Here is a 10,424-nt window from a genome sequence, read left to right as displayed (position 1 = left end):
ACCAGCTGCCCCTTGGAAACCCTATACAGTGTCGCTATGGGTCAGAATTGACTCAATGGCACTTAACAACAACAATGACAACAATCTAATCATATCAAGCATTGAAGCTATGTCCAGTGAGCAGGAGATGATGGCAAGGGCACACTTCATGTAATCCTGTTTTATTTGATCGGCATACAGATTGAATAAACATGTTGAAAAGATACAATCCTGGCCCACACTTGTCCTGGTTTTAAACCATTCAACATCCCTTTCTTCTGTTCTAATGACTGCCCCTTGGTCTACCGGCATGTTCCCCATAAGCACATTTAATTGTTCTGGTATACCGTAGTTCACAATGTTATCCATAATGTATTATGATCCACACAGTTGAATGCCTTTACATGGTTAATAAAGTACAAGTAAACTTGTTTCTGATATTCTCAGCTTCCGATCAAGATCTGAATTTAGCGACCCTGTAAAGGATTCCAAGGACTGCAACATTGTGGTTAGCAGTTCACTGCTTACCTTACATCAGCACACCAGGACTCTATTTTGTTCATGTTGTTGTTGTTACATGATGTTGAGTCAATTCCTACTCATAGTGACCCTGTATAGGGTTTCCAAGGAGCAGCTGTTGAGTTTGAGCCACCGATCTTGTGGTTCAAACTGACCTTGTGGTCTAGTGCTTTATCCCACAATGCCACACCAAAAAATCCTTCAGTATCATATGTTGAGGCTTGGGTTTTTTATTCAGTTCTTTCAGCTTGAGAAATATTGAAGGCATTCCTCCTTTATAGTTTTCTTATTCCAGGTCTTTGCACTTATCATTTAATACTTGACTTTGTCTTCTTGAGCTTCCCTTTGAAATTTTCTGTTCAGATTTTTGTTTTCTAATATCTTCCCATTGTTTTAGGGAAGTTTTCAAGAGCAAGATTGTTTCAAGAGCAAGTCTGTTCAAGAGCAAGTTTCAGAGTCTCTTCTGACATTCATTTTGTTCTTTTCTTTCTTTCCTATCTTTATAAAGAATTTTTGTTTTCTTCATATATGATATTCTTGATGCCATCCCAGAACTCTTCTGGTTTTCAGTCATTAATATCTACTGCATAAACTCTGTTGTTGACATTGTCCCTAAATTCTGGTGGGATATAATCCAGGTCATATTTGACTTTCATAGATTTGTTTTAATTTTATTCAGCTTCAGCATGAATTTGCATGACTTATTGATGGTCTGTTCCACAGTTAGCCCCAACCTAGTTTTGGCTGATGATACTGAGCTTCTCCATCGTCCCTTCCCATAGATGTAGGAGATTTGATTCCTATATTCAGTCTGGTGAGGTCCACATGTATTGTTGTTGTTGTCAGGTGCCATCGAGTCGGAACCGATGTGCGACCCCATGCACAGCCGAATGAAACAATGTCCGATCCTGGGCCAACCTCACTACCTCTGTCACACTTGAGTCCATCAATGATGCCACCTGGCCAATCCATCTCGTTAGGGGTCTTCCTCTTTTTCTCTGACCCTCCACCTTACCCAGCATGACATCCTTCTCCAGTGACTGTTTTCTCTGGACAATATGTCCAAAATATGAGAGACGAAGCTTAGCCACATGTATAGTTACCATTTATGTTCTTGAACAAAAGGTATTTTCAGTGAATAAGTTGTTGCTCTTGCAAACTCTATTATGAAGTCTCCAGGATTGTTTATATCATCAAGGCATGTTTTTCAGTTACTGATCCTTCCTCTTTGTTTCTCAACTTTCATATTTCAATCATTAGTAATTATCAATGCATCTTGATGGCATGTTTGATAAATTTCAAACTTAACAAGTTGATTGTTGTTGTTGTTAAGTGTCGTCAAGTCGATTCCGACCCATGGTGACCCTGTATAGGGTTTCTGAGGAGCAGCTGGTAAGCTTGAACCATCAACCTTGCAGTTCAAATGGCTTTGCAGTCTGGAGCCTTAACCTACAGCACCATACAAGTTGATAGAGTTCTTCAATTTCATTGTCATTGTTTTTAGTGGTTGGTGCATAATTTGAATAATAGTTGTATTCACTGTTCTTCCTTGTAGGTGTAATATCCTATCACAGACAGCATTGCGCTTCAAGATAGATTTTGAAGGATCTTTTTGATGATGAATGTGACACGATTCCTCTTAAATTTGTCTTTCTCAGCATAATAAATCACATGATTCTCCAATTTAAAATGTCCAATACCAGCCTATTTCACCTCACTAAAGTCTAAGTTGTCAATCTTTATGCATTACATTTCATTTTTAATAACTTTCCATGTCCCTTTGGGTGTTCACAGTTTTGCTAAAAGAGCTTTGTGTCACAGGTGTGAGCAGGGCAGAGTCCAAGGGGCCACTGGCTGAGAAGCTGAAGACAAGAGTGAGGCGTGCCTGCAGTTCTGATTCTTAAGGGAGGTCATTAGGCACTTCTTCTCATTTAGAGGTGTACCACATAAGCAGATGAAAGTCCTGGAAACTTTGCTACATTGACATTATTAAGGTTAACTCTACTTTGAGGAGGCAGCTTTTCACTGGTCATGTTTTGAGTGCCTTCCAACCTGATGGGCTCATCTTCTGTCATTGTGTCTCACAATGATCTGCTACAATTCCTATGTTTTTTTAGTGGCTACTCATTAATAAATGGTCCACTTGTCTTTATTCCAAGACTTGTTCTGGAAGCTCCACTGACACCTGTCTATCATAGGTGGTCCTGTGGATATTTGAAACACCAGATGGCATAGCTTCCATCATCATAGCAACACACAAGACACCACAGTACGACAAACTGACAGATGATAGTAATAACAAGTATTACAGCAAAAACTAACGTCAAACCCCTATGGTGCACTTTTGCTCTGTAATGCAAGTCTTCCATCAGTTAAAATACTGTGGATTGCAACAATTTTGGTCATTCTAGAGTACAGCTATGGTTCAGAACTGCTCAAGCTAGAAATGCAAATGGGGTGAGATGTTTTCTTGACATTAGTGACCCTTGGCTAATATTGGAAAGTACTGAGTGGCACCTTGATCATTTCTCCTCTTTGTAATCTTGAGATTTGGGTGCTTCATCCTCCTCACTGTTATTCCAGTGATGGAATCTGTGTGTTTAATCCATGTCAACTGTGTACCCAGCTTCTTGGCACAATCAGTCACTGCTATAACCTTGAATAAAATCCTCGTTCTGTTCCTCAAGAGGCTTAATGCCACAGCATATTTTAAAGACTTTAATGCAATGTTGTTGTGCTCACATTTCTTAATTCCTGAAGGAAGTTTTCCGTTTTCATTAGATCATACTTTACCTTGAGTATTTGGCACATCTAACAAAGGGTTAGATCTTGTCATTACGTAATCAAGATAATCTGCTTGAAGGCAATGTCGATTCTCATTCTGGAGCATTATATCGACAAATCTTACATATCTATCATAGAATGACCCCAGAGAGTTGTCAGTCATCATGTCACAAAAGTCATCAATTTGGACAGCACGTCTTTGAACCTGTAAGAAAACCCAAAAGCCAATATTGAAATGATTTTTAAGATGCATGCATGAGATATCTTTAAGCTCCAAATTGAATTCAGTTGCAATTTTTAAAAAATGCCTTAAAATGATTGCTTTGAATTCAAATAAGGTACAATCGTTTGTTGGTGAGCTGATCTGGATATCAACTCCTGTAAACTATCAACTTCTTTGAGAGGGCTGCAAAGTGATACCCATTGTGGAAACATAGCTTATAAAAGCACTTGCTGTAAAAAGACGTTTGGCATTCAGGTAGTGTGGTGCCTTGAATTAACTTGATGTGGCTTTTCTATCTAAAGTCTTCTTAATTCCCACCAGTCGATTGAGTGGGACCATCTAAACAAAGTATGCAGGACTTTAAGGCTGGGATGGGTTAGTGTTGCCCTCCAGCTAAGCTTACAAGAAGCCATCTCAGAAGCAGAGAAGGAAGATTCCAGAATGATCAAGAGGGAAGAGAATGAAGTGGTGAGGGCAAGAGGTGACCATGGAGACAACAGCAGAGGTGATGGCTTGGAGAGACAGAACAGTTTCTAGCTCTAGGCATATGGACTGAGTAAAACTGAGTGCCGAAAGGAAGGAAACTGGCTTGCAAAATGTGCCCTTTGGGCATTCACAGTTTTGCTAAAAGAGCTTTGTGTCACAGGTGTTAGCAGGGCAGAGTCCAAGGGGCCACAGGGCTGAGAAGCTGAAGACAAGAGTGAGGTGTGCCTGCAGTCTGGCAGACAAGATATGTTCCTGACTGGAGAACTGCTGCGTCCTGAGCTGGGTTTGATCCTGAATTGTACCCTGGTCACTTCCCTCATAAACCCCATAATTATGAGTTGCAATGGATTTTCAAACCCAGATGTGAAGCCGAGTGCTGTGGTAGGAAAGACTGATATCAGAATAGGGCAAAGAAGTTTGCAGGGTGGGAACATTTCTGATCTCGGCTTCAAAGTTGGACTTGAGCTGATTTTGAGTTTAATTCCCTAATTCCCTTTCCCTAGTATGAAGTCAGGAGAGTTCAGACATGGCTCCCACATGGTTTAAGCAGGTAGATATTTCAGTTGGAAAGAATTTAAAAATTAGGAAGCATTGATTAACTATCTGATTTCTTTCCAGGGCAGTGATAAAATGTTTAGGATGTGTGAAAAAATGAGACTTTATCTTTTGGACAGATCCGATTGTAGAAGAAAAGGTACCTAAATTTAAAAACAAAAAAATTGAAATGACCTCCTCTAGGGAGTCTTACAGAGTTTAATGAGGACTAGAATCATTGGAAAAAGCTTCTTGAGTATGTAGGAATTGATGTGGATGTTGAAGATTGTGTCATACTTTAATAAATACAGAGAGGTAGGGGGTATTTGAGTGTTTTCACTAATATGAATAATCTATAATAAATAGATAAAGGCATAAAGATTGGAGTTTAAAAGTTATTACCAGAGGCAAGATGAATAGAGAAAGGGAAAAAAGACATTTTTTTTTTAAGGTAACATAGAATTTTCAAATTATAATTGTCAAGTTCAAATACCCCCTCAATAAAAAAAGTGAAGGTAAAATATTTTGCGATCCAAAATCTAATAAACTGTATTGCATCGTTGTCAGTTTGTTTTGATAATGTACTGTGGCACTGTAGGATAAGCCCTGCATTTGTAACTGCAAGGTCTGTAGTTCAAACCCACCAGCCAGTCTCAGAAACCATATACAGGGTCACTATTAACTGGAACCAGCTTGACTACACAGAATAAAAACAACAATATGGGAGAAAAGGAAAGTGGACTTCTCAGTAGGTTTTTTGCAACTGTTTATGAGTCTATAACTAATTCAGATGAAAGGGTTTTTAAACAAATGTTAATACAAGTTGAAAAACACATCCATTCCCTTAGTCTATCTGACATCTGTCCTTATATTTAATCTTTCTTACAGCTTACCAGGCTGGGTCAAAGCAGGGTGACTTGTGGATGAAGTGGCTTTGGTGTGGTGCCCCAATCTCACGGGTATGTCCCTTTACTTCATTTTTCAAAAATATTTGTTTTAGTAATCTCTGCCAAAATTGTTACTTTTTTAGACAGCAATGTTCATACAGTTTCCATTTCAAAACCTATAGTACCCATGACCACATGTATCAAAATCCCTACAAATGATTATCTTGATATTAAAATTTTCTTTAAATTTTTCTGAACTTCAGTTTTATTCAAATCAATAAAATTTACCATGTCACAGTCTTCAGATTATAGAAGAAATGTTTCAATTCTTTTCTGATTATTTATAATTATTACTGTGAAATAGATTAGGCTTAGTGTACTTAATGAAGATAGCTTTATATGATATTTGAAATAAGCATTATAATGAAGTAGTTAAATTCTAGTCCGAAAAGAATCCATTATTCTATTATTTTGAAAGAGCTTGTAAGTATATTTAGAAAAAAAGATAAGCCAGAAGAAATTGTGTGAATTTAAAATAATTCAGTACTAGCCATGTTTCATCATTGACTTTGGTACTCAGAAAGGAGTTTTAATGTATTATTTAGAGTCCTGGTATGTCACTCTGGGATAAACACTGGAACACAAGGTCGGTTTGAACTGCAAGCTCAGTGATTCAAACCCACCAACTGCTACTTGTAAACTGTATTCAGGATTGCCATGTGTCTGAACCCACTCAAAGGCACATAAGAACAACAATGTGTTATTTAAAATTTTAAACAAATACCTACCCCTGCTTATCGTTTTATACATTTCGTGTAAGATACCTTGATAACTAGTGAATGTCTCCTTGAATTTTTCTCTTGCTTCCTTTATTTTCTTACCTTAATAGTTTCATTCTTATGATATTGAACAATTCTATGAAGTATATTTATTAATCTCTCTAGAAAATAGGCTTCATCCATTAAGGAGTGAATTTTAAGAGGTTTACATAACCTGTGGGAAAGAAAACAGAAAAAAACACAAGTGAAGTTACATATTACATTAACTTAAAAATCCTAACACAGAAAACAGCCCAAATAAATGAACATTAAGCTTCTTCAGTACTGTTATATTGTGGAAACAGAAATAAGGTATGGTTCTGGCTTTTGAGTTCTCTAAATATATCTATGAAAAGCATTCTACCCAGCATTTGTGAAATACTATGGATGTAAACTAGACCTATAAACAACATCATGGAGTCCTGGTGTGGTGGCAAAGGATGGACACTTGACCTCAAGGTCTGTTTGAACTGTAAGGTCGGTGGTTCAGACTCACCAGTCACTCTTGGAAACCCTATACAGGGTCGCTATGAGTTGGAACTAACTTGACAACAGTTAACAACAATAAGAAATGAGGAAAAAAAAAATTGAAGTTGTCAAAGACTTCAATTTGTTTGGTTCTATTCTAATGGAAACTGCAGTCAAGAAATCAAATGACATGTTGCTTTAGGTAACTCTGCTGCAAAAGGCTTCTTTAAAGTATTCAAGCATTAAAGATATTAGTTTGAGGTCTAAGGTGTGCCTGACCAAAGCCATGGTATTTTCAATAGTCTCATAAGCATGTGAAAGTTGGACAATGACTGAGGAAAACATGGAAGAATTGATGCATTTGAGTTGTGGTGTTGGAGAAAGATACAGAAAGTACCATGGATTGCTACAAGAGGAAACAAATCTGTGTTCGAAGAAATACATCCAGAATGCTCCTTAAAAGTCAGGATGGTAAGACTCGGAAAGGTGGATGGTTGGAGAAAAAGAGGAAGACGACTAATAAGATGGATTGAGACAATGTAGCAACAAAGGGCTTAGACACACAATTGTCAGGATGGCCAGGGCCATTAATTCTGTTGTTCATAGTGTCAACGGGAGTCAGAACTGACTCAGAGGCAGGAAACAACAACAAATCAGGCATTGCATTTCACCAGTTTATTTCCTAATGACACTAATCCTTTGACTTCATCTTTCCCTGCCTCAGAACCCTTGGCTTCATAGCACTGATTTATCTCATCTCCTGGTGTGGTGCTTTGGGTTAATGTGCTGGAATGCAGTCAGTTTGAACCACAAGTTTGGTGCTTTAAGCTCCTTAGCTGCTGCTTGGAAATCTGAAGGAGCTCTCGTAGCACAGCGATTATGAGCTACTAACCTCAAGGTCACTACCACATGTTCCATGGGAGAAAGATAAGGTTTTCTGTTCTGGTAAAGATTTACAGCCTCAGAAACCCTATGCAAGGTTGCTATGAGTCGGAACTGACACCACAACACATCACCAACCAACCAACAACATGGGTCGGAACCAACTCGACAGCATTTAACAACAACAACAGTCCAAAGAAAACTGTTTGCAAGTAGTTCAATTTGAACCGTGGCCTCTGCTCTATGCTTCATCCCATGCCTGCAGGGCATATTTCTCCAACTCCAGCCATGGGAAGATTGCCAAATCTCAGAACCCATCAATTCTCTTGGTGATGGTTGGAAACACAGTAATTGTAGTGTGGATGAATTGTGAAGGAAGAAGTAAAATTTAAGTGTCAGACACCTAGTGAACATGCAGTGAGGACTGAAAATGTCCCCTTATAGAAAGAAGAGTAATAAAAGTGCAATGGAATCACTTATGTGAAAGCAATTTAGGACTCAAAGAAGAAGTACATTTAGAGGTCACAGCGACATAAGGAAGACCATAGAAGAATTGATGCCTTTGAGTTATGGTGTTGGAGGAGAATATTGAAAGTGCCATGGGCTGCCAAAAGAACCAATAGATTTGTGTTGGAAGAAGTGCAGCCAGAGCGCTCCTTGGAGGCCAGGATGGCCAAACTTCATCTCTCATACTTTGGACATATTGTCAGGAGGGACCAGTCGCTGGAGAAAGATATTATGTTTGGTAAGGTGAAGGGTCAGAGAAAAAGAGGAAGAAAATGAGATGGATTGGCAAAGTGGCAGCATCATTGGTCTCAAGCATGGCAACAGTAGTGAGGTTGGCCCAGGATCAGGTAGAGTTTCGTTCTGCTGTGCATAAGGTTGCTATGAGTTGGTACTGACTCGATGGCACCTAACAACAATGATAACAACTTTTCAGTTATCATCTAGTGCTTAGCCATTGTGCCAGTAGAGATCTTTTTGAGATTGCTTATGTTGTTAAGTGGTGTCAAGCCAGTTCCGGCTCAGAACAACCCTGCTTAGTTTTCAAAAGAGCAGCTGATGGGTTTGAACTGCTGACTTTGTGGTTTGCAGTCCATTGCTGATCCTACAGCACCACACCATGAGTCCCTTTTTGAGATTGTTGTTGTTGTTGTTAAGTGTCATCGAGTAGATTCTGACCTATAGCGACCCTGTATAGGGTTTCCAAGGAGCAGCTGGTGAGCTTGAACCACCGACCTTGCAGTTCAAATAGCTTTGCAGTCTGGTGCAGGAACCCACAGCACCATACCAGGATTCTGAAAAGGATACTAGGCTTGGAAAAGTGGAGAGTCGGTGAAAAAAAGGAAATCTCTCAAGGACATAGATTGGCACAGTGGCAGCTGCAATGGGCTGAAGTGTAACAACAATTGTGAATATGGAGCAGTACTGGGCAGTGTTTTGTTTTGTTGTGCAGAGGTTGTCTATGAGTCATAACCAACTTCACATAACCTAATAACAAAGACAGTGCTTACTAGATTCAAGGGAATGTCTTTCTCATCACATGCACTGCTTAATACTAATAAAGGCTGATTATTTAAATTCAGTCTTTGATAAATTTTGGGTACATTTGGTTCTTTTTGCTAGCCAGAATGCTGTGAGTTAATCTGGTTATCTACCTATCTCACATACTTTATGTGGTGCTGTGGGTTAATGCACCAGACTTCAAGATGGTTTGAACTGCAAGGTTTGTGGTTCAAACTCACCAGCTGCTCCTTGGAAACCCTATACAGGGTCGCTATGGGTCGGAACCAACTCCACGACACTCAACAACAACAACATTTCCTATTTATCACTGATAATGACAATCTAAATCTTTCTAAAATCTCTTCTCTGTTCATTCTCTTTAGATATCTAATCCAATTCACCATAATTTCTTGGAAAGTCCACGCTTTAGTCCACTTTCTAGTTAATTTCTGCCCTTGTTGTTGTTAAGTGCCGTAGAGTTGGTGCTGACTCATAACGACCCTGCATATGGTTTCCAAGGAGCAGCTGGTGAACTTAAACTGCCGACCTTGCAGGTCAAACCGACTTTGCAGTCCAGCGCATTAACTCACAGCTCCATGCCAGGATTCTACTTCTGCCCTACTGCAGTTATATTCTCAAATGGAAGTGTGATCATTGTTTTTTGTATAAATTGTCTAGGCCAGGATTGTCAGCAGTTTGGCAGTTAAACCACAATAATGAGGAGATCTGCTGTTTGTAGCCAGACAAATTAAAAGGAAGTTTCTTCAGTGGCGTGTTCTGCTTCCAACATATTGAACACTAGTTCAAAGCTTGTTAGTGTTTTCTGGGTTTGAATCTTGTACCTGACTTGTCAAATGGCCTTGAATTCTTTAACCTACTGTATTACCTGCCAATCATGGGAATATTCAGTAATCTGCCATCTTACTTTCAACCTTGGATTCATTTGCCTCTTCAACCAGAAGTCTGCCATCCAACCTAGCAATCTTGGATTACTACACTTCTGCAACTGCATGACAGAAGGCTTCAGCCTGTTATCTGACCCAGAAACTTGGAACTTGTCCATATCTACAACTCTGTGAGTCATTTCCTTGATCTGTGTATATATGTTGTGTGCCATCGAGTTGGTTCCATCTCATAGTGACCCTGTATAGGGTTTCCAAGGATCAGCTGGTGAGCTTGAACTGTTGACTTTGCCGTTCAAGCTGACTTTGAAGTCCAGGGTATTAATCCCATGCAACAGCATATAACTACCACCATATATATATATCTTACCAGCTGCTCCTTGGAAACCCTAAACAGGGTCGCTGTGGGTCAGAATTGACTCAACAGCACTTAACA

General features: G+C 39.2%; 1 protein-coding gene across 1 annotated transcript in view; it reads right to left on the bottom strand.

Annotated features, from left to right (window-relative positions):
• The window catches only part of LOC102815940 (putative serine protease K12H4.7-like), a 32,160-nt gene that overhangs the window by 4,133 nt on the left and 17,603 nt on the right, over nucleotides 1-10,424 (bottom strand). Inside the window, exons 5-6 of the mRNA XM_006861926.1 lie at nucleotides 6,294-6,405; nucleotides 3,292-3,487 (exon numbers count right to left, since the gene is read on the bottom strand). Of these exons, the coding sequence (XP_006861988.1) occupies nucleotides 3,292-3,487; nucleotides 6,294-6,405 (308 nt within the window). The remainder of the gene's footprint in view (nucleotides 1-3,291; nucleotides 3,488-6,293; nucleotides 6,406-10,424) is intronic.

This window comes from Chrysochloris asiatica, unplaced genomic scaffold, assembly GCF_000296735.1.
Source record: "Chrysochloris asiatica unplaced genomic scaffold, ChrAsi1.0 scaffold00044, whole genome shotgun sequence".
Lineage (NCBI taxonomy): Eukaryota > Metazoa > Chordata > Mammalia > Afrosoricida > Chrysochloridae > Chrysochloris > Chrysochloris asiatica.
The sequence above is the reverse complement of the archived record's forward strand: the minus strand, read 5'-3'. Positions and strand labels throughout refer to the sequence as shown.